At 53.6% G+C, this 23,893-nt stretch overlaps 1 protein-coding gene across 1 annotated transcript in view; it reads right to left on the bottom strand.

The window, feature by feature from the left end:
• The window catches only part of LOC113982192 (SH3 and multiple ankyrin repeat domains protein 3-like), a 140,645-nt gene that overhangs the window by 38,217 nt on the left and 78,535 nt on the right, over window positions 1-23,893 (bottom strand). Inside the window, exons 10-11 of the mRNA XM_039387454.1 lie at window positions 23,656-23,733; window positions 8,099-8,165 (exon numbers count right to left, since the gene is read on the bottom strand). Of these exons, the coding sequence (XP_039243388.1) occupies window positions 8,099-8,165; window positions 23,656-23,733 (145 nt within the window). The remainder of the gene's footprint in view (window positions 1-8,098; window positions 8,166-23,655; window positions 23,734-23,893) is intronic.

Below are 23,893 nucleotides of genomic sequence, written 5' to 3'. Positions count from 1 at the left end.
TGGGATTCACATCCAGAGGAAGCACAGAGGGGCTGGAGGAGCAGCTCAGGGCCACTCTCCAGCCACTAATCCATTTATCACGACATCAAGGGCAGGAGTCCCCGAGGCACAACATTTACAGGAGTGGACGTGAAGGTATCCAGGTCACAGAACAGGTTGTAAAGCCAAAGTTTCATAGAATCCCAGAATCAGCTGGGTTGGAAGGGACCTCCGAGCTCATCCAGCCCAACCCTTGATCCAACCCCGCCGTGGTTCCCAGTCCATGGCACTGATGCCACATCCAGTCTGTCCTTAAACACCTCCAGGGACGGAGAATCCCCCCCTTCCCTGGGCAGCCCATTCCAATGGCTGAGCACCCTCTCTGCAAAGAAATTCTTCCTGATATCCAACCTAAACCTCCCCTGGCACAGCTTGAGACCGAGCCCTCTTGTCTTGCTGATGGTTGCCTGGGAAAAGAGCCCAACCCCCCCCGGCTCCCCCCTCCTGGCAGGGAGTTGCAGAGAGTGAGGAGGTCTCCCCTGAGCCTCCTCCTCTCCAGGCTGAGCCCCCCCAGCTCCCTCAGCCTCTCCTCCCAGCACTTGGGCTCCAGTCCCTTCCCCAGCCTCGCTGCTCTTCTCTGCCCCTGCTCCAGCCCCTCAGTGTCCTTCCTGAGTATTTAATTCCAGAGGCATGTCAAGAGGACAGAGGTGTCACTGCAAAGGCAGTTCCTTCAAAGACAGGAGGGACCTGCACTGGCTGTGTCATTTAATTTGCCCTCAGTGGGGCCTCACTTGCCCAAGGGGGGTTTACAGGCAAGGGACTCCCAAAAACGAAGGACAAAGCCACTTCCCAGCCCTGTCACAGCAGCACAGACCTTCAGCTGATACATGTGTGCATTGCAAAGGTGCCCAGGCTCTCAGGTGTCCCATCCCAAGCATCCAGGTGTGCCCTGGGTCAGCAGAGCCCTGGGGAGCCCCAGAGCAGAGGTTGAGGTGATGGACACTTCACCTGCCCCGAGCTGAGCGCTGAGCTTGGCCATGGCACTGCCTCAGACCCACGTCAGGGCACTGTGCTGCCAGGGAGGCAACTGGACCAGGACCAGATGGTTCCACACAGAGGCTGGAGAGCCAGAAATGCCAGGACATGCCCAGGAAAGCCCCCTGAGGAGCACAGGCAGCCTGACAGGGGGAGAGCAGCCGGAGGAGCAGAGCTACTGCTCGTCCAGGTGATGGAGGAGCCGCTCCCCAGACACCCCTGAGCTTTTCCAGAGCCCTCAGCCAAGCACAGACTTCCACCCAGCCAGGCTGGAAGCTCTGCCACGCAGACACAGCACAAACCTGGGTCTTTCTGGGCAGAAATTAGATGTAACCAGAGAGGTACAAGCATGTTCTTGGCCGTGACATGCAACGAGATGCAGACAGCAAGGGGGAGGAAATCTGTTGGATGTGGAAGAGAAATGGGGAAGAGAAGGTTGTCTGTGCCACAGCCAGATGGCAGAAGGACGGGAGAGATGCCCACAATGGATGTGGGTTCTTTTGGAGAGGTGAGGAAGGGACCCATGGTGGGGCTTCCTGTGCATCCCTCTCCTGAGGAAAACCCTGGGGAAACACCTGCTGCTCTGATGGAGACCAGGGTGGGAGCACCAAATTAACCAAAACTCTTTGCTTTGAGAACCATCAGAGAATCCCAGAATCCCTGAAGTTGGAAAAGACCTCTGAGATCACTGAGCCCACCCCATGCCCCATCCCCACCTTGTCCCCCAGCCCAGAGCACTGAGTGCCACGGCCAGGCCTTCCTGGGACACCTCCAGGGCTGGGCACTCCAAACCTCCCTGGGCAGCCCCTGCCAAGGCCTCCCCACCCTTTCCAGCAACAAATTCCTCCTCAGCCCCAACCTGACCCTCCCCTGGCCCAGCCTGAGGCCGTTTCCCCTTGGCCTGGCCCTTGTTCCCTGGCAGCAGAGCCCGACCCCCCCCGGCTCCCCCCTCCTGGCAGGGACTTGCAGAGCCAGAAGGTCCCCCCTGAGCCTCCTTTGCTCCAGGATGAGCCCCCCCAGCTCCCTCAGCTCCTCCTCATGTGTCTGCCTGGGATGAGCAGTGCCTGGCCTGGGACAGCCAGAGCTCAGCCCGAGCACGGGGACAGTGAAGATGCCACAGTCCCACCTGCTCCACAGCTCTGAGTCCTCTCCAGCACAGCAGAGTGGCTTCAGTCAGCCAAAAATTAGGTCACCCTCAGCTGTGCAGAGAGTTTAATCTTCTGTTCAGCAGAACCTTGATCATGTCCCTCCACCTGCTCTTCCAAATGCCCCCCAGGATCCCATTGGCCTCCTTGGCCCCAAGGACACACTGCTGAGACAAGGCTCCTTGTCCTCTTGTCTCAGAGCAGGGACAGGGAGGCAGGAAGAGACCTTGGAGCTGGCAGGATACCTGAGGAGCTGCTCCCCTACCAGCGGCTGAAGGGCCAAAGCTCAGCATGGAGACTCCAGTTGCACATGGGCAGCTTGCTCCTGACCCCAGTTTATACTGGGAAGAGCTGATCTGCTGTGCTTTGGCAGGTGAACTCCTGGCCAGGAAGCTCAGGGGTGTTCAGATGTGGCAGGATGTCCCAAAATGCTGGATGAGACCCAACATACACTTTGGCCAGTCCCACCGCTCCTCAACCTGCCTGAAACCAGTAACAATAATAACAACAACAACAGTAATAATAATAATCATCATGATGATGATAAACCACTGAGCCTGAGCTCCAGGAGCCACAAACAGGACACCCTCCAGCCTCTGCCAGGTCTCCAGTTCTGAGGAAGGTTTCCTCATCCCATCCCCCCGAATCCGCCGTCCCCGGCGGGGAAGGGAGAGACAATAAAGCAAAAAAAAAAAAAAAAACCACAACTTCGCCCAGTTCATACAATCAGCTTTGAAGATTCCCTTCTCCACCTTCTCAAGAGTTTAATCAAAGTCTGTTTACTGGGTTCCTCGCAGCAAAATGACTCCCCTCAGTTTCCATGACAGCGCCGCTCGGAGCGGCTCCGCCGTGCCCCAGCCAGCCCCGAGCTCCGAGCTGGATTTCTGCTCTCCAGAAAGGGAACACGGGCGTTCCCGGTGCCCGACGCCGCTCCCTGCCCAGGCACGAGGAGAGCGGGATGCAACCACCGCTCCCCGAGGAGTTCCAAGCCCCGAGATGCTCCAGAGGCACCTGGAGCGGGCTCGGAACGCCCGCGCGCCGCAGCCCAACGAACCCGGCTGTAATCAACGCTCCGAGGTTGTTTGGATTTGCTGCTTCCATGTTAAATATTCATGGAAAGGAGCAAAGCACGAGGAGTGCAAATGTCTGCACAGTTCCAAGCTGAAGGGCCACATTTACATTTTAATAGTGGAAAATTACAAAGCGAAGCGGGGAAGGCACAAAGCATCTCCCAAAACCGGAGAAGGGACAAAGCACATCCCGAGCTGGAGAAGGCACACGGAATATCCCAAGCTGGAGAGGGCACATGGCATCTCCCACACTGGGGAAGACACAGCGCTTCCCAAACTGGAGAGGGCACATGGCATTTCCTAAGTAGAGAAGACACACAGCATCTCCCAAAGTGGAGAGGGAACACTGCATCTCCCAAACTGGAGAAGGCACATGGCATCTCCCAAACTGGAAAAGGCACAGATCATCTCCCAAACTGGAGAAGGCACATGGCATCTCCCAAACTGGAAAAGGCACAGATCATCTCCCAGACTGGAAAAGGCACACAACACCTCCCAAACTGGACACATGGCATCTCCCCACACATGGCAGATTATGCCCAGGTTTCTCTCCTATCCAAGAGAGAGCAGCCACTCCAAGACACCTTCCAGGTATTTTTTTTCCAGGAATGAAAACAGAAGGAAGAGGACGGGATGAGGAGGCAGCCCAGACCCTGCACTGCTGCTCCTCCTCACTCCTTCCCCTGGCCCTGCTCGGAGCCAGCCCTTCCCAGCTGGAAGCAGATTCCACTCTGCACTTGTAAAACTGAAATTTAACCTGCTGGAAACACGTTAATTAAACTTGCTGGTTCTCCTCTCCGAGCAATTCCCAAATGTGGTGCTGGGAGATGAGGATTTCAGCTTTTCCCTCCAGATAAAATCCATCAGGCTGATGCAGCTCCACCCTGGAAACCTCTCTTTGCAAGAAGCTGGTGCATCTTTCATTCCTCTCTTTCACCTTGTTACACTCAGCACATCGAGGGTCCTGCCTGGACTCTCAGGATAAATCCCTGGAGGAAATCCCGGCACTGCCCAGACCTGTGACCGACCCCACACAACTCCATTAACAACAATGATACAGAAAACCAGAGAAAGCCAGGGAGTGTTTCTGCTCTGTCTTGGAAAATAATTCCCATCCACATCTCCGTACTGGCCAAAAAAAAAATGCGTCCAGGACCGAAATGGAGCGTTTAGAACTTCCCCCCCAATTCCGAGCCCGGCAGCGACTGCTCAGCTCAGTTTTGTACATTCACATCAGAACAGCCAAAGCTTCTGCAGCAAAGTTCAAAAGAATTTTCAGCACAGCTCAGCGAGTCCCTGGCCTGTATTTATAACACTCCTTCAAAAGCTCCAGAGGTGGGGAGGCAGCTTTGGGAAGGGCAGTGGGAGGATCCCGAGAACTGCGCAGAGCTTATCCCAGATCCTTTCAGAGAGTCACAGAATCCCAGGATGGTTTGGGTGGGAAGGGACCTTAAAGCCCATCCAGTGCCACCCCTGCCATGAGCAGGGACACCTTCCACTAGCCCAGGGTGGTCCAAGCCCCATCCAACCTGGCCTTGGACACTTCCAGGGATCCAGGGACAGCCACAGCTTCTCTGGGCAGCCTGTGCCAGGGCTATCCCAAAGGAAGCAGGAAGAGGCCCCTGTGTCACCACGACGACAAAGCAGAGGCAGCTTCTGATCAGCTGAAAACAAAGACTTGAAAACTTCCAGGCTGAGAGAACTTACCAAAAAGATGGATCTTGAAAATTATGGAGCAGCTGGCACAGGATCCGACTGATGTGACACCAGTGAGCAATTAGCACCACTGCAGGTGTTTCAGTGAGAGCAGGTGACGTGGTGCACACCTGGCTTCACTCACTGGAGTGACACACTGGGCTGATAAATGCTGGTGTGGATTTGAGACTTGAGCACCAACGGGACGAGCAAACGGACACAGAGACATCCCAGAGAGGTCCTGAGGTCCAGGCACCATCCCACTTCCATTGACCCCCCTGACTGGCTCCTGGTGCTCCCGTTCCCTTTTCCCACTGGCAGCTGCAGGAGTTGTGTGGGAATGGGACACCTCCCCTTGGGGTCACCTTGGAGCGAGCTCTCCTTGTGCAGCTCCTGCAAAACCAGCCCAAGGCTGCTGCAAAAAGGGGCCCAGGTGTTCCCCCAGGGCATCACTGAGCTGAGAACGTCCCCAAACCCTCCTGGAGCGGTGGGAGATGAGGCTCTGCTCCAGATCCTGGAGTTGGACTGACCAACAGGCACCAAGATGTGCCACAAGGATGTGTGATGGCACTGACGACCCCTCTGAATCCAACCCCTTAAGTCCTCTTAAATCCAGTTCTCTCCAGTCCAACCAAGGAGCCAAAGCTCAGCAGCTGCCATTCGTGGCACCCTCTGCCTGCAGATCCGTGTGACACAGGGATAAGGAAGCAAACAGAAATGATGGAAGAGCCCAACTGCACAGTCTCCACAAACACTGGAAGAGCATGGATTCATCTCTGGATTTGCAGCCTTCCACTCTGACCTTCTTCGGCCCAGCACTGAGGAAACGAGCAGTGCTCGGACTCTGGGGTGGAAACCCGTGGGTTGGGAACCCAGTGGAGCCACACGAGGAGTCCTTCAGCCCAGTGGGCTTTAAACAGCCCTCAGGGAGCCTCCAACACCCACACTGGGCACCTCACTCCCAGCTGAGCTGCCTTTGGCCAGTCCTGACAGCAGATGGAGCCCATCGGGAGCTTTCCTGGAACAGTTTCTGGGTTATTTTCCCCTGTGGGAAGTTCAGTTCTCACCCTCTGGGCTTGCTCTGCATTCTGAGGCAAAGAACAGGGAGAGGGGACGGCTCCAGCTCAGCCGAGCGCTCCGTATCCAGATGGAAACAGGGATGGAGTCCCCTGGAGCCCTGCCAACCACCCTTCCTCCCCCAGCGCAGCACAGCAGGTCCTCTCTGGCTCTGTCTGATGCTGGGGGCACCAAATCTCATCCCAAGCAACCCCAGCTCCACGTGGGCCACTCGAGAGGAAGATTTCACCTCCAATTTTAACAAATCCTCCCAGATTCTTGGTTCCGACATCCCTCACCTGTTCTGATGGAACCATCGGAGGGAAGGGCACACCAAGAAAAGCCCCTCCTCATCCTCAAGGGCATGAGCAGCTCTCCTGCTCTCCTTCCAACGCCCCTCCTCATCCTCAGGGACACGAGCAGCTCTCCTCCCAATGCCCCTCCTCACCCTCAGGGACGTGAGCAGCTCTCCTGCTCTCCTCCCAGTGCCCCTCCTCACCTTCAGGGGCATGAGCAGCTCTCCTGCTCTCCTTCCAACGCCCCTCCTCATCCTCAGGGACATGAGAAGCTCTCCCCTCTCCGACACACACTCCTCAGCTCTTAATGAACTTCCCAACCCAGTTTCTCCTGCCTGGGAATCTCTCTTCCCTGGGAAGCTCAGTGCCAGTCCCCCTGACCGCGGGCAGGTGCCATCTGGACCCGCTGCTTGGCGTGTGATTAGTTTGCAGCCGTTCCCTGACCTATTTTACACAAACAGCCGCGGCTGAAACACCGACGTTTCATTGCACCTGACATGTTTTCCTGCCCTTTTCCCTCACACTTTTTCAATGAAAATAATTGAGCCAGTCAATCACAGGCTCGGAGTCCAACGGAGAAGAATTTAGGCTGGCAGGGACCTTTGGAGGTCACCTAATCCAAAACTTGTCTCACGGCAAAGATGGTCACTTTTCTCATTAATTAATTAACTTTCCCGTCATCACCGTTCACGTGAGGAATTTTCAGGCTTTTCCCCGTGTCCTTCCCAACTCTTAAGCCTTCCCCCAAATTCTCAGCAGCTGTTTCTAACTATCAGCAACAGCTGAGAAAAGGAGGGATAAAGGATGTTTGGGGCCCAGGTTTCTGGATTCACAGCCACTTCCAAGAACCAAGCTCAGCACTTGCTGCCTGCTGCAAATTCCACAAGGACTGATTCCAATTGTCTTTCAGTCACCTCAGGATTTTCACAGAATCCCAGGATGGTTTGGGTTGAAAGGGACCTTAAAGCCCTTTCAGTTCCAACCCTGACATCTCCCACTAGCCCAGGTTGCTCCAAGCCCCAGCCAACCTGGCCTTGGACACTTCCAGGGATCCAGGGGCAGCCACAGCTTCTCTGGGCAACCTGGGCCAGTCCCTCACAGCCAAGATTCTCTTCCTGAAGTCTTTTTTCCCCTGCTGGCCTGATGACTCTGTACCTTCTGTGGAGGGACACGTGCTGAGAATGAACTCTTCCCTCCACTGACAGCTCTGGATCAATAAACTCAGGATAATTCAAGAAAACTCAACAAGTGTCGATTTTATCCCTGATCTGAAGCTCAGTTTCATGTGGCCTTTATCACATGGTGACGTCCCCACCAGAGAGGGACAGAAGAGGTGACACAAGGGAAAAGGCTGAAATCCCAAAATATCCCTTCATAAAGCAAATACAACCAGAAGAGCTGCTCCTGTTCCTCACAGGACCTTCAGCGTGGGGCAGCTCCGTGACCTTTGTCACTGCAAGGCAGGGAATGTCCCCTCCTTGCACCAGTCCCAGCTAATGGCCTTGGCAGGGAAGGGTCTCTGGAATGGAGCAGCCTCCAGGATGCAGAGAGAGGAAGAGGTGAGGGTTTTACAGCAGAGCTTTGCAGAGCTGCTCCTGACTCCTGACCAAGGGTCTGGTTAACTCCTGATCTGGGCAGCCTGAGCCACACTGGATGAACAGCCTGGACGGCCCCGGGAGGAAAGCAGAGCTCTGCCACTCCCCAAACCCAAACCGGCGGCACCGGGAAAACCCACCAACCTCCCCCCCCCAACACAGCCCTGGGCTCCCCAGCGAGGCACAAAGGGAGAGAAAAAAGGGGCAGGAAGAAAGATCCAACTCACCAACATCAGACTCTTTGTGGGTTTTGATGATCTCAGCCAGCTCGAAGTTCCCCGCGATGATGGCCACCTGCAAAGACACGGAGGGAGGAGGGTTCAGCGGCTCCGAGCGGCCCCGGTGCCAGGGGTGATGCCACGTGGGCTGCCAACAGCTGCTTCCCGTGGGGAAGGAGCCAACAATCCTTCTGCCTCGGCTCCCCCAGCCAGCAGCCCCGAGGTGGAACCCCCTGGCCCCGCGGGGCGAGCGTATGCCGAGGGCTCGTGCGGCGGGAGGGCGGCCAACGGCCCGGGGAGGGACAGGGACGGTGCCCTCTGCTCGGGGTCTGGGGGTGACACACCAGCCACCGGCCAGGAATCAGTCCTGCGGGTCCCGACAACGTGTTCCCCGGGCTGAAGCTCTCCAGTGATCCCGGTTAGAATCACACAGTTGCTAAGGTTGGGAAAGGCCTTTAAGATCATCGAGTCCAACCGTCACCGCGGCGTCACCGCCGTGTTCAGCACTGATCCGTGTCCCCAAGTGCCACAGACACGGGGCTTCTGAGCACTTCCAAGGGTGGGGAGTCCACCACTGCCCTGGGCAGAGTGTTCCTGATGAAAGGGGACTTACCAGCAGCCAAGCCCCCCCCCCAGATCCACAGAACCAGCTCACGGTCTCTCTCAGACAAGGAGCCCCTTCCACTCGGGCATTGGCAGCAGCAGCTCCCCCCACTAAAACCACAGCATTCCAGACTGACATCAAACATTGCTTTTGCCACCACTCCACAGGAAGAAAACCCCAAAGGGACAAGGTTCTTGGAGAACCCAAAAGAACGAGGAAAGAGGGGAAGCTGAAGGTGGGTCTGCTGGCAAAACAGACAGAGTTGGTCTGTCCTGCTCTGGGAAGGGATTCCACAGGTGCTCCTGTCCTGGGGAGCTGCAGGACACCAGCAGCCTTCCCAGAAAGGATGGTGAGGCCTTGGCAGGGGCTGCCCAGGGAGGTTTGGAGTGCCCAGCCCTGGAGGTGTCCCAGGAAGGCCTGGCCGTGGCACTCAGTGCTCTGGGCTGGGGGACAAGGTGGGGATGGGGCACGGGGTGGATCCATGGGCTGGGAGGGCTTTTCCAGCCTCTGGGATCCTGGGATTCTCTGAAGGCAGGTTAACATGCAATTAAGAGGAGAGACTAAAGCACCATCTCCTGAAGCAACACTTCAACCAACAGGCAGAGACATCACTGACCTCTTACATACCTGGGAAAGAACCCCCAAAGCAGCAGCACATCCCAGCTGGCAGAACAACCCAGTGCTTCAGAACAAGGTGCAAAAACATCCTTGTCACATGTGAAAGAACCCAGTGAGGTGGGTCAGAGCACATGAAATCCACCCCTGACCCTCAGGAAAACAAACCAGGAGACGAGCCAGAGGAACTGGGGTTGGGCTCTTTTCCCAGGCAACCATCAGCAAGACAAGAGGGCTTGGTCTCAAGTTGTGCCAGGGCAGGTTTAGGTTGGATATTAGAAAGAATTTCTTTGCAGAGAGGGTGCTCAGCCACTGGAATGGGCTGCCCAGGGAAGGGGGGGATTCTCCGTCCCTGGAGGTGTTTAAGGACAGACTGGATGTGGCATCAGTGCCATGGGCTGGGAACCACAGTGGTGTTGGATCAAGGGTTGGACTTGATGATCTCAGAGGTCCCTTCCAACCCAGCTGATTCTGTGATTCTGTGATTCCATGATTCTTTGAACTGGACTGAGCTTGGCTGAACCGTTCCTTTGATGCCCCCACGAACCGCAGCCACCTCGGCCCTTCCCCAGCACACCCAATCACCCCTGAGCCCCTCAGGATGGTGTCCTCTCTGAGCAGCACCCACAGATTACTTGGGAATGAGAAGGAACCAGCTCAAGTTGATTCTGGGTGAGAACAAAGTGCTGGTGCTGTGTGAGATCCCGCCTGGACGCAGCCGCCCACGCTGGGACCATCACACACCTTTGTGTGCAAGAGCAGCCCAGGAGCAGCACCCAAACCCCCCCAGACACGAAATCCAGGGCAACCCCGGCAGCTCCAGCTGTTGAACACTTCCCTGCCCTCCTACAAGAAGAGCTTTCAGCAACAGGAGGCTCATTTTCATCTCAGCCCCAACTTGTGACGGGGGATATATTTACCCGGTGACTCAGAGCACACACACACCTCTACTACCAGCCTTCCCCAGCACAAACAGTCCCACTGCCCTCAGCTCAACAATGTTTATGTGACTTTTTTTGTATTCTGAGGCCCGGAATTCGTGCTCCACCTCCTCAGCCAGAGCTGGAAGTGATCAGTGAGGGCTGCAAGAAAGGAAATCTTCCTCCTGCCTTCGGGAAACTAGGCCAGAGCAAGAGAAAATTGAGTCAAACTCTCTGTTTTCCCCCAAGCTTGCTCCAAATTGTGATTTTTCTGTCTCTCCTTATATATGCACATATATATTTATAAGATCTGCTCTCCCAAAGGTCACAGGCAAAGACAGTTTTTGTATAGAAGGGCAAATGACCTGAATTTGGGGAAACATGGAAGCAAAAATAACCAAAGTGACAAAAGACTGGAAGGGAGTGTTTGAACTTCAAAGTTCCTCAGATGAACAATTAACACATAGTTCAAAACCATCCAAAGGTGATTTCCACCAAAAATCCAAAGTACAAATTACAAGTCTCATTAGATGTCTGTCTTGGGAATGACCCCTGAAATGGATGGGGAATCACAGAATCCCAGGATCCCCGAGGTTGGAAAAGCCCTCCAAGCCCCATCCAACCTGGCCTTGGACACTTCCAGGGATGGAGAAGCCACAGCCACATCCTGGCTCTGGCACAGGGTTATTTTCTGAAGTGCTGTAACACCTTGAGTCATTCCACAGCATGAGATCAAAGTGACAACGCTGCTTAATCCAACAGCAACCTGCCTATTTTTATCTTCCTGGGCAAACTCAGTCATCTCTAAAGGAAAGAAAGAGGAGATGCCACCAAATATAAACCAGAGATCACAGGCTGGTTAAACAACTTGAAACCACTTAATTGGGCTTTCACCCTGGGCCTGCTTTTATGATAACATTTAATTTTTCTTGTTCTGAGCTGTCACTGTATATTCACATTAGAGGAGCTGTTCTCTCCTTTCACCAAGTTTTGATGTATGATGGAGAGCAAAGATGGATGGATTTTCCTATGGGAAGACATTTCCAGCTCCGAAAGGGATCTCAAAGCTTGGATGAGGAAGAAGACAAGCTTTAGGTTACATGAAGAACTGATGCAGTAAGAGCAGGAGCACAGAGGTGGCTCCTCTGGGTGCCAGACAGAGCCCTGCAGCCCCTCTGTGCCTGCTGTCAGCCCCTGGCCTCCACACAGAGGACTTGGGACACGATGGGACAGGACAGGATGTGACAGGACATGACAGGACATGACAGGAGCTCCAGCTCCCAGTGCTGCAGCTTCCCCGAGGAAGGAAGAACCACAGCACAAAGGGATATGAAACCCATCCTGATGATCCTGATGCCACAGCCAGGATTTCAGTGGTCCTGTGGAGGGCTCAGGTAGGAATATTTCTAAGGATAAGAGTCCTGATCAACATGGAATGTGCTGTTTTACACAGGAAATGTGAAGAATAGCTGAAGACTGAAAAAAATGGAATCACTTTCCTGGTGCAACAACGTGACAGTTCAGTCACCTGGAACTTGCCCTCAGAGGTACAAAAACTGCACATCCAGGTGGATTCCCACCATTATCTGCCCTTTGATCCTTAAAAACACCCCTGGTAAAGCACCATTGCCCTGGGATGAGGAAGGGTCAGGTCCTCTGGCATGTCAAGCTCACAGACTGGCTGCCACCACTGCAGATGTCACCTTGGGATGGTCACAAAGAGCACTGCCACCACTGCAGATGTCACCTTGGGATGGTCACAAAGAGCACTGTCACCAGTGGAGATGTCACCTTGGAATGGTCACAAAGAGCACTGCCACCCCTGCAGATGTCACTTTGGAATACTCACACAGAGCACTGCCATCAGTGGATTTGTCACCTTGGAATGGTCACAAAGAGCACTGCCACCACTGCAGATGTCACCTTGGAATACTCACACAGAGCACTGCCACCAGTGGAGATGTCACCTTGGGATGGTCACAAAGAGCACTGCCACCAGTGGAGATGTCACCTTGGGATGGTCACAAAGAGCACTGCCACCCCTGCAGATGTCACTTTGGAATACTCACACAGAGCACTGCCATCAGTGGATTTGTCACCTTGGAATGGTCACAAAGAGCACTGCCACCACTGCAGATGTCACCTTGGAATGGTCACAAACAAAGAGCACTGTCACCAGTGGAGATGTCAGCTTGGGATGGTCACAAAGAGCACTGTCACCAGTGCAGATGTCACCTTGGAATGGTCACACAGAGCAGGAGAGTGGGGAACTGGGAGACAGAAGAGCAGTCAAACCTATCAACTGTCCATGAGGCACCGACTCCGAGCCACAGGCAACTGATAAAGGGAAACATCCAGTTGCCAAAAAAATCTTCATGAAGTGAGACAAAGGAAGAGAGGGAGGCAAAGAGACCAAGTTCCGTGGCAGGAGTTTATGTTTTTGATGATGCTTCAAAAGGGAGTTACCTGGATGAGGGTCAGAAGAACACTGAGTAGATGCCAGAGTGGTTCTGAAAATGCTGGGATGTTCACGGATTTTCATCCCTGGAAAAGCACAGACCCCCTCCCCAGAGTCTCTGAATCAAACCAACTCCCCTGTTTTCGCTCCATATCAAAGCCCACCCACACCCTGCTCCCAGGGGGGCTTCTCAGCTGCACATGAAACACTTGGAGAAGTCCAGAACTTCACCCTCATCATCCCACGTGTGCCAAAGGCACCAGGAGCAGTGATGGCCATGGGGCACAAAGGCAGAGCAGGGCCTTGGGGGAGGCAGGTGAGATGCACCACCTCCAGGAGATTATGGGATAGGAAGGGAGGGATCATCAGAGGTGCTGCTGGGCAGGAACAGGTCACTCCTCCTTGGAAGAGGAGTGCAAAATGGCTTTTTAAGGAGGTGCAGGCAGCCAAATTAGCATCACAACACAGTGAAGCTTCTCAGCTCTGCTCAGGCAGAAGGATCTGTCACCACACCAGACTATTGTCAGCTGTTTGTATCACAGAATCATGGAATGGTTTGGGTGGGAAGGGACCTTAAAGCTCCTTCCACCTCCTGCCATGGGCAGGGACACCTTCCACTAGACTAAGTTGCTCCAATCCCATCCAACCCAGCCTTGACTTTCCCAATTATTGATGATTTCCCACCTCTCCATTATCCCAGACAACAGAATGATTCTCCTTAACCACCTCCTGTCATTTACTCAGGTGGCACTGCTGAACACCCGCCCTTTGCTCAAAGTTCTCCACCCTCCCCCTGCCCAGCCCGACTTCAGGCACATTCTGTATTTGTCCCAGACCTCCAGAAGTCTGGCAGTTCCCCCTGGGTCAGCCCTCCTGCTCACATATGGCAGCTCCATCTGGGCTGCCAGACAAGCAGGAGCTCCCAGACGTCGGCAGCAGTTGGTGCTGCCCCTGCACAGACACAGCCAGGCTGGTGCTCCCGGGGGTGGCACCGGGGTCGGACCCCACACAACTGGCACCACAGACCCCACACTGCCTGCAGGCACCACACACCCCTCCTGGGCACGAGCTGCAGAGCTGAGCAGGGACAAACCCGATGTCCCCGGCGCCTGCCAGGCACACAGTGTGCACAGGGCAGGTCCAACACCTCTGGGGACACCCAGCTTCCAGCCCTGCTCTGCACCCTGCAGGCAGCACAGGGCTCCATTTCTGTCTCGTTTTCTGTGTGGTCACTCACTCAGCTCAGGGAAGCTGAGGTTGGTGAAGAGCCCCCTCTGATCTCACGCCCCCGCTGCTCTCGGAGCGGGGCAGGGCAGGATCTGAGCATTTCTCCTGGAGGGTTTGCTCCTTCCTAGACAGTTTTAGCCATTGTATTAAGTGGCTTTTTGACTATAAAGGGAATTTCCAGTTTCTGAGCTGTCCATGCTTTAAAAACTGAGGCCTGTCATGGTTTGCCAGTGGGAGGTGGGGGATGGTTTGTGGCGTGGTGGGTTCACTCTGCACGTCATGGGCTCTTGGACCCACATCCCTGCCCACGGGGGTGGGTGGGAGAGGGGCATTGAAGGGTTCAGGGGCTCATAAACACGCTGAACTAGCACCATGGAGAAGCACAGAGCATTCCAGACCAACAAGAGGCTTTAGGCAACAGCAGTACCTGGGAACGTGTGGTGGCCACGGTGCCACTGCCCCCGAGGATGGACTTGTCTAGTGGAAGGTGTCCCTGCCCATGGCAGGAGGTGGGAACTGGATGATCTTTAAGGTCCCTTCCAACCCCAACCATCCTGGCATTCTCTGGTTCTAGCTCTGTGTCCAGAACTGTCCCGACCACCACAATTTGAGATGGGTCTGACAGACCTTCCAAGAGCCACTGGCTCAGCCTAAGCAGAGACTTCCAGGGAACATCTGGAGCGCGACAGCTGCGGGTCAGGGAGGATTTCGAGTCAGCAGCATCCTCTGGAGAAGGGAAGCTGAGATGGCATCTGACTCAGAATTAGCTCAGTCTCACACTGAAGGCTGGAGGAGGAGTGGGAGGGAGCCAGGAGGCCAGAAACCCGATCAATTTTTACAAGACAAACTCCAAATGAAAAGGGAGAGCAAACAAATCAAATCAAACGGTTCTGAGGAGGCCTCGAGAGAGCTGCTAAATAAAAACTGAAAGGGGAAGGTGATCAGGGAAAGGGAAAGCTGCTCCCTGGGGAGCAGACTGTGCCTCTGGTGCCCACGGAGGCGGCACGTGGGAGCAGGGACACGTGTCCCGCGTGGGTGACGAGGCCGGGGCGCTTCCCGTTCGGACACGTGCTTCAACCCTGAGCCTGCCTCCCAAAAAACCCACCTCCAGCCTGTCACACGGTGACAGAAAATCATTCCTGGCCAGAGAGTCTCCTGGGCTGCTCTCCCTCACCCCAGCAGAGAGGAGTGCAGAGTTCAACTGCACCGTGGTGGACACGAGGAGCTCAATGAGCCAGGGATGACACCTCAGCGCTGCCCCGGAGCAGCAAAGGCACAGAGCTGTCCCAGGCCCAGCCTGGGGGCAGCTGACACCTCTGCACACAGCCAGGCAGGAGAGGAAAGGAGGCAGGAGCTCCACAGGAGCAGGGAATGTTTCCTTCCCAAACAACAGGCCGTGTGGAGCGGGAATGTCGCAGCTGTCACAGAATCATGGAATGGTTTGGGTGGGAAGGGACTTCAAAGTTCATCCAGTGCCACCCCCTGCCATGGGCAGGGACACCTTCCACCAGCCCAGGTTGCTCCAAGCCCCGTCCAACCTGGCCTTGGACACTTCCAGGGATGTGGGATCATCTCTGGGCAATGAACAAAGCTCTAACAAAGGGACACTGCAGGTGACCTTGACCAAAATTCACTCCCTGTTTTCTCCATTTCCTGTTTTCCTCTGTTTTCCTTCCTTTCTTTGTCCTTTCCCTACCAAGAAGTCAGAACTTGTCTTCATATTTTCAGTTATGGTTATCCACCCTTTTCCCTTCTCTTTGCTTCCCAGTTTCCTTCTCTTTGCTTCCCACGTTGGCAGGTAGTGCCAGGACACAGGGAATGGCTTCCCAGTGCCAGAGGGCAGGGTTAGATGGGATATTGGGAAGGAATTCCTGACTGGGAGGGTGGGGAGGCCCTGGCACAGCCTGCCCAGAGATAATTCTACTGTTAATTTCCCTAAATTTGGGGAAAGTCAAACTTACTAAAAGACAAAAGCAGAACACACTGATTTTGATTGACAAGGTCATGAGTCTGGCTGACAGAAACAACCACGTCTGAAATGAGAAAGATGAAATCCAGGCTGGTACAAACTGTTACACTCAGAATGGAGAAATCAAGTGCTCAAGCACAAGGTGGAGAACAACCATCGAGGCATCAGGAAGCAGAAATCAACCTGTGGAAGCAGCACTTGCCCCAAACTAAACCCCAGTCAAGCCAACAGTGACACTGCACAAACAAAAATGTAATTCCAGGAGGTGTTTCCAAGGCTGAGAGGACCCATCTGCCCTGAAATGTCCAGGCTGGGGACAAACCAAGAGGGGTTTTTTTTACCTCCTTTCAGAAGGAGGGAGCTGGAAAAGGAACGTGGAAGACTCGGCTGCCAAGGGCAGGGCTGACAGAAGTGGGTTTGCTCCCCTCAGACCTCACAGGAGCATTGCAAGAGGCTGGTGATCAATTATCCCCCCGGTGCGACGCTGGAAGGACAAAGAATCCGCTCACTTTGCCAAAAAAGCGATTAAAATCTAAGAACAAATTTCGATTTTCTCAGCACGGAGAAAAAAAAAAATCCCCTGGGATGGAAGGCAGGGTTTGCCAAACACCTCCAGGGCTGGCTCAGAGGAGGTGGAAAAAGGGGTGTCTTGACCCTTTATTCCGGATGTTTGTGCCCAGAAATGGATGATAGGACACATTTACCTTTCTCCACGAGAGGCCATCTGGGTTATGACCAGAAGAGACACACAAATATGTGTGTGTTTCATTTGTTTAAACCCCGGAGGGTTCAGGGATTTTTATTTTCAGGAGGAAGAGATTTTCCTTTTCTTGTAATTCCCAACAGGCCCAAACAGCCACGACAAGTGAAAAACAAGAGGAGTGCCCCCCCCTCCACAAGCAAGGCTTGTTTGATATTGATAGAAATGATTTTTGTATGGTTTATACATGATTTTATAGGATTTCTGTCCAACTTTACACTGATTGTATGTTGTTTTATATCTCTATAATCTGAGCACTGCAGAGGCAACACCTCGGCTGTGCCTGGAGAAGCAAAAGGTGCTGGGGACACTCACCCCAAAAGGGACCCAAACCCACCTGGGGAAAACATTGTCACCCTGCAGGGAACAAAAAGGCACCAAAAATCACTAACAGCTTGTTTTCATGGCAGCAAATCTGCTTTTAAGATCTGGATCCTGAGCAAGCTTTTAATTAATCTGAACGAGGAGAGGTCAGAAGTGCCGGGTTGTTAATTTTACCTGATCATTGAGGACGACAAAGAGCCTCAGCCTGATCACAGATTTCTCAGAGGCCCCCAAGCTTTAATCAATTCTCATGTTAAAAGTTAACAAACACACTTCGAAAGGCTGAGCCCAAAATGTTTTCCCGCTCAGGCAGCAAATCCGAGCAAGGTGTGCTGCGTTTTCAACCCACACCAGGCCGAATAACCCTCCAAGTGCCCACGGGAACTCCACATCTCCACAAATTATTTTAATTCCTACTACAGCCAGAGCTGGGAAGCCCAAGCAGCAGGCTCTGCACGCCCTCCCAGGAACCCACAGCCCTTAAAACCCAACTGCCTGACAGGGGAGAACAGATGGAGGTGGACAAGGTTGTGGTTGTAGTGACAACAAGAAAAATATGGAGCTGATTAATAAAAATAATGGTTTGGACGTTCTCACATCAGCTAAAAATTTTGGGGTTAAGTTGGACCAAGTTTTTAAGGCACATCAAGCAGCAGATGTTGGTTCTGTGTTTTACCCACGTTGGGGAGCACTGGCAGGAAAAGAGCAAGAGTTGATGGCTAAACTGAATGATAAAACATCCACAAGCTCTATAGCCTCTTCCCAAGAATTCCAAGCACCAAACACTCCTCATCTCCCTGAGCAGAACAAAACACTCTGATTTCTATGACATCACAAGAGATGACGTCACTAACGAGCCAAAAACCCAACCCCTGCCAGGCAAAAAATTCCCCCTCAATTAGAAAAATCACCGTTCACCAAAGACGTTCTCCAACGAAATCGCTCCATTTGAGAATATCCCGTTGCCCGGGCAACACAACTGCAAACTGCAGAGTTCAGACCACGATGTCTATTTTAAAGCAACAAGATACAAATCTTTGAAGAAAACACATCTAAAGGCCTGTTTGTGCTGGAGCCAAACGCTGCTGTAAATGGTGCGGTGAGACGACCCCCGGGCGCGGAGCTCTCGGGGTTGAAGGGTTTAAAGGCCCAATTATCCCCGTGACAGATGCAAAGGAGGCTGAGGAAGGTGAAGAAAAATGGGATGCAATGAGCCAGGTGTGGAAAGAAGAGGAGAACATCTCCCCACGCTCCAGGCAGGGGTCACTGGAGGCCACTGGAGCACTGGTGGGGCGGGAGAGCTTTGGCCCCACGGGCACCTGAGGGCTTGCTCCCTTTTCCCTTGAGCTTTTTACTCCATGCACAGCAAATCCTGCCATGTCAGCACATCAGTTCGGTCTCATTAAGGAGGACCCAGGATTTGGGGCAACATCTGCCTTTGAGTTGGGTTCCACAAACAGCTCCTGAGTCACCTTTGCTGTTGGACAAAGCACCAGGGACATGCAGACCACGAGGTGTCACACAGCCAGAACCTGCCAGGAGCAAGCCAGGGCCTTAGTGGTGAGCCCTGATCACCCCTGAGGGATGGAGATGGGGGAGGTTGAACCACCTTTAAATGTGGGGTGCAATGAGAGGAACACTGGAGACCAGGCAGCTTCATTTTGCTGCCCACAAAAACGCTGGGCTGGGCAGAGGGGCCTGACAACAGCAGCTTGTAAGGAGCAAACTGAATTGAAGGGATCCAGGCTGCTTCCAGGAGAGGGAAGCAGGCCAGGCTTTGTGAAGAGCAAAGAAACGGGAGGTATCACCCCGCTGTCTCCTGCAGGGATTTTGACAGCCTTATGTGACATCCCCAGAAACAACAGAAATTAAATCGAGGCGAAACGCCTGCCAAGAGATGAAAAACTGATCAGAAACCTAATTCATGACTAACTGTCAGCCCAAAAATGTCTGCCAAATGGATTTCACAGGCCCCTACCCCGGGTTCAGGATTCAATTTTGTCATTAACAGCCGGGATGATGGAGTGCAGAATATGCTTATTAAATTCCTCGACGAGCCCGAGCTGGGAGGTGATGCAAAGTCATTAAAGGATTAGAATTGAAAGGATCGTTGGAAACTCAAGAACAGGGCGGTGGGAAGGGATTTAATCAATAGAGACAAAGGTAATGACAGCTCGTGCCCAGGGACGGAGGGATACGGAGCCAAGGCTCTTCTCCGAGGGGTTGGGAGAACAAGGGCCAAAAGGCACGGGGTGTGAGGGGGGAAACTGTGTCTGGGCAAAATGGAAAGGTTTTCCATCAGGGGAGGGGATGAGGATGGGAATGAGGCCAAGGAGGGAGCGCTCCAGGCGTGGGGGCTTTCCAGACTCAGCTGGGAACAGCCCCGAGCAGCCTCTGCAGACACAGGGGTGGCCTTGGAGCAGGGCAGGGATGTCCCCGAGCATCCCAGTCTGGGTGGCTCCACAACTCCCACAGAAGGCTGGGAAGCAGCAGGAAGCCACAGAATCCCTGAGGTTGGAAAAGCCCTCCCAGCCCATGGATCCCCCCTGGGCCCCATCCCCACCTTGTCCCCCAGCCCAGAGCACTGAGTGCCACGGCCAGGCCTTCCTGGGACACCTCCAGGGCTGGGCACTCCAAACCTCCCTGGGCAGCCCCTGCCAAGGCCTCCCCACCCTTTCCAGCAACAAATTCCTCCTCATGGCCAACCTGACCCTCCCCTGGCCCAGCCTGAGGCCGTTTCCCCTTGGCCAGCCCCTTCCCAGCTCCCTTCCCTTCCCTGCACACGCTCCAGCCCCTCCAGGTCTCTCCTGGCTGAGGGCCCAGAACTGCCCCCGGAATTCCAGGGTCACTTTTACCAGCACAGGTGACCAAGGGCACCACAACCAGAGCAGCTCTACAGCAGCAAAGCCTGAACTAAGAAATCCTGTTTACTTATATCACCATTACCTACCCCAAAATATCCACAAAAAAAAACATCCACCACAAAAACCTGTCTGGATGGATTTAGCCTGGAGGGGGGAAGGCCCACAAAAATGCAGCAATTAAAAGTACACACAATTTTCTGACAGAAAAGGAGCAGCTCTGACTGTTAAATTTCAGTGAAACTAAAAGGAATTTGAAGGCACTATTTTTAAATCCTGCATCTGATAATCCTGCGTGTGTAGGAATGGAAAAGTTCACGCAGGAGTGTCACGAGGACAAAGGAACTTGTACAAAATTGACATTTACTGCTCATTAAGAGCCTTGTCTGCTCTCCTCAAAGCTCCCCCAGGCGTGTTTGGGATGAGCCAACAGCAGTGATCCCCCGGCTCCTCTGGCACACGGATCAGGCAGGGGAGAAATCACGACCTCAGGTCTCAGCTCAATACCTGAGTCACGTGCTCACATAAACAAACAAACCCTTAGATCAATAGCAGAAAGAATTATAAAGGTTTTGGGTTGTTTTTTTTTTAACAAATGTATCCCACTGAATTATCTGTTGGTATTTAAGGCTTCCAGCGCTGGGCTTACATTTTGATAGGTCCTCATAACCATCTCTGTTGGCTGGAAAATCAATAAACCCCCCCAAAAATAAGAAGCTCACATGTTCATATTTATATCTATATCTGTATTTATATTTATATGTCTGTATATATTTCTATATTTCTATATTTTAATATATTTTTATGTATTTCTATTTCCCTGTGCCCACCTTGGGTCAGTAAATGTCCCCTGAGGGACACGAGGCACCACAAACGCTGCTGAGGAGACACAGAAAAAGCCACCTTTGATTTTGGACAAGCGACAGGACTTGGGGAAACCCCCAGGGGAGAAAGTTCCATCCCATAACCGGATGGTCTTTAAGGTCCCTTCCCGACCCAAACCATTCTACGATTCTAAAATCTGCCCTATGGCCACTGTGGGTGACCCACAGACCCTCCAGGAACGCACAGAGGCAGTGGAAGGAACCTCCAAAAACTTTTCCAGACAAGCAAGATCCGCCTTCCCAGAGGAGTGGTGGAGTCCCCATCCCTGGGAGTGTCCCACAAACCTGTGGACGTGGCACTGGAGGACGTGGTTTAGTGCTGAGCTGATGGCTGGACTCGACTACATTAAAGGCCTTTTCCAACCTTAAGGGTTTTTATCTTGACAGTGAAAACACAAAGTTCAGGCTCCACGTCAGAAACGGGAGGTTTGGGAAAGAAAACTGGGAATTCAGCACTGTGACCAAGATAAAACCTGGATGGTGCTCAGCAGGAAACTGCTGGTACCTCAAACAGGCTGAAAAACACAGTGCAAGGCAGGTGGTGACCTGACCATGAGGAACTGGCCTTGTCCCACTTTTTACACGGAGCTAGAGACAACTTTTATTAAATAAAAGGGGGGAAAAAATGACCCAGAGGTTCCAAGTGTGGGGTTGCCAGCATGTGACCCCATCAGAGATGGGATTAACCCCATCCCACGTGTCCCTGAGGAAGAAAACACTTATTATGTCCTTAAGACAGGAGAAAACCAAGGAGGAAAAGGGAAGCAGGACTTGAGAGGAGCCAAGTGATGAGAAACCAAAGCTGAGGGAGGGTCTTACCCCCAGCTTGCACCAACCACCTGGAGCAGCTGGGATTGATGGGGAGAGAAAAGAGGACAGGGAGCAGGAATGAACAATTTGGAAGAGCCCCTGAACAGCAGCAGTTTGGGATCCTCCTGCTGTTTACAGGGAATTCCTGACGTGGGGAACAGAATTCCTGTGCTGGCAGCAGATCTCCAGCCCCTCACCACCACCAGGCAGGCCCTGCTGAGAGGCAGGAGTGGCACAGATGACCCAGGCTCTTTGATACAAGGCAGGAGAACCAGCAGCTCCCTCAGAGGGCATGGGGAGGGCAGACAGACTGCTCTGAGGTCCCTTCCAACCCAAAGAATTCCATGATAATGATCCAGCTACAATCCAGGCAGTTGGCAGAAGGGAAAAGAAACCCAAACCAACTTCTTTTGACCCACCTGGACGCAGCCCTGTGCAGGTGAACCTGCTTTAGGTTGGACTGGAAGATCTAGAAGATCTCCAGAGGTCCTTTCCAACCCCAACCAGTCTGTGATTCTTCCCATCCAGTGCATTTTGAGGATGGAATATCCCACCCGAAAAACGGTGTCTCCATCCTTCTGTGAGAAAGACGTATTTGGAAGGGGCTGGGGAGCTTTGGGAGTGGCTGCACCTGCACTGATGGATGAAAAACCAGCTCAGAGCAATGGAAGAGTGATGCAGGTACCAACCTGGCTCAGGAACAGAGAGGTGCAGACTGCCAGAAGCTGGGAAGATACTCTAGGAAAACTCTGGCCCTGCTCCTGCCTCCCCTGAAACCCAGAGCAGCCCAAAGGGGAGGCCACCAGCAGCAGGAGGTTCTCCAGACAGCAGGAGGTGACACAGGAGGTGGCACATCACCCCTGCAACGAGCTGGTTTGCCCTGGGGACACAACCCAGGAGATTACAGGCCCTAAACCCTCTAAATTACTCACTGCTAACTTAAGTCATCTCAGGCCACTGACACCAAGGTATCTCATTAACAACAACAATTAAATTAACAGAGGTGTGTGCAGGGCAGTGGCCAAGTGGCCGGGCAGCAGCAGAGGCATTTCCATGATTTCTGTGGGGAATTGGCTCCCTCTGCCCTGCCCCAACCCCAGCCCATTGCCACGGCCACGAGAAGACAGGACATGAGAAAACACCGGGCTTGGCACTGGACTTGATGTTTCCCTTTGCCACCTGTGTTACACAGCAGATTTCCTAGAAAGCCAGTCCAGGGTGTCACTAGAGCTCCTCTGCCCTCATGTTTGACTTCAGAAATTCAGGGATGTTCATTTCTGTGGCAACACCGTCCTTTATTTCTGAAGAATCTGCTCCTCCTCCAGGGACTCTGCTCCTGCTCTAAGGACTCTACTTCTGCTTCAAGGATTCTGCTCCTCCTCCAAGGATTCTGCTCCTGCTCCAAGGATTCTGCTCCTCCTCCAGGGATTCTGCTCCTCCTCCAGGGACTCTGCTCCTGCTCCAAGGATTCTTCTCCTGCTCCAAGGATTCTTCTCCTGCTCCAAGGATTCTTCTCCTGCTCTAAGGATTCTGCTCCTGCTCCAAGGATTCTGCTCCTCCTCCAGGGATTCTGCTCCTCCTCCAGGGACTCTGCTCCTGCTCCAAGGATTCTTCTCCTGCTCCAAGGATTCTTCTCCTGCTCCAAGGATTCTTCTCCTGCTCTAAGGATTCTGCTCCTGCTCGAAGGACTCTGCTCCTGCTCCAAGGATTCTTCTCCTGCTCCAAGGATTCTTCTCCTGCTCTAAGGATTCTGCTCCTGCTCTAAGGACTCTGCTCCTGCTCCAAGGACTCTGCTCCTGCTCTAAGGACTCTGCTCCTGCTCCAAGGATTCTCCTCCTTCTCTAACATTTACATTCCTACAGCCAGCAACAACTTCTCTTTTCCACCTCCACGACACACGGCCAGAGGATCCGAGCTCAGTGTCCCACCATCCCACACGGCACCACCTTCCCAGCCCTTCCCGCAGGGACCACGTGCTCTCCTCCTCCCTCCTGCTCCAGCCATTCAGCCGGGGCCAGGACAGACATCCCGAGCCAGAGGGTTTGTCCCAGAAGGCAAAGCCCCAGCGAGGTTTGAGAGCTGCCCTGGTTGGGGCAGGTCCACGGGAGGCCGTGGCCCAGCACCCCCCGCTCACCTGGAACGCCGTCTGGCTGTTGTAGTTCCGAATCTCCTTGCTGGCACCACGGAAGAGGAGCACCCGGGCACAGCTCTCCTGGCAAGGGGAAAGGGAAGAGACCATTAGCACTTGAGAGTGGTGGCAACACCCCAGCCAACCCCGGGGGTCACTGAGCTCGGGAAGCTCCCCTGGCAAGAGCGAGGAGGGACGATCACCCCCCGTGAACTGGGGATCCCCAGCCCCCAGTCATGGAATC

Source organism: Pipra filicauda, unplaced genomic scaffold (assembly GCF_003945595.2).
Source record: "Pipra filicauda isolate LSUMZ 115617 unplaced genomic scaffold, ASM394559v2 scaffold566_size300873_pilon, whole genome shotgun sequence".
Classification (NCBI taxonomy): domain Eukaryota; kingdom Metazoa; phylum Chordata; class Aves; order Passeriformes; family Pipridae; genus Pipra; species Pipra filicauda.
The sequence above is the reverse complement of the archived record's forward strand: the minus strand, read 5'-3'. Positions and strand labels throughout refer to the sequence as shown.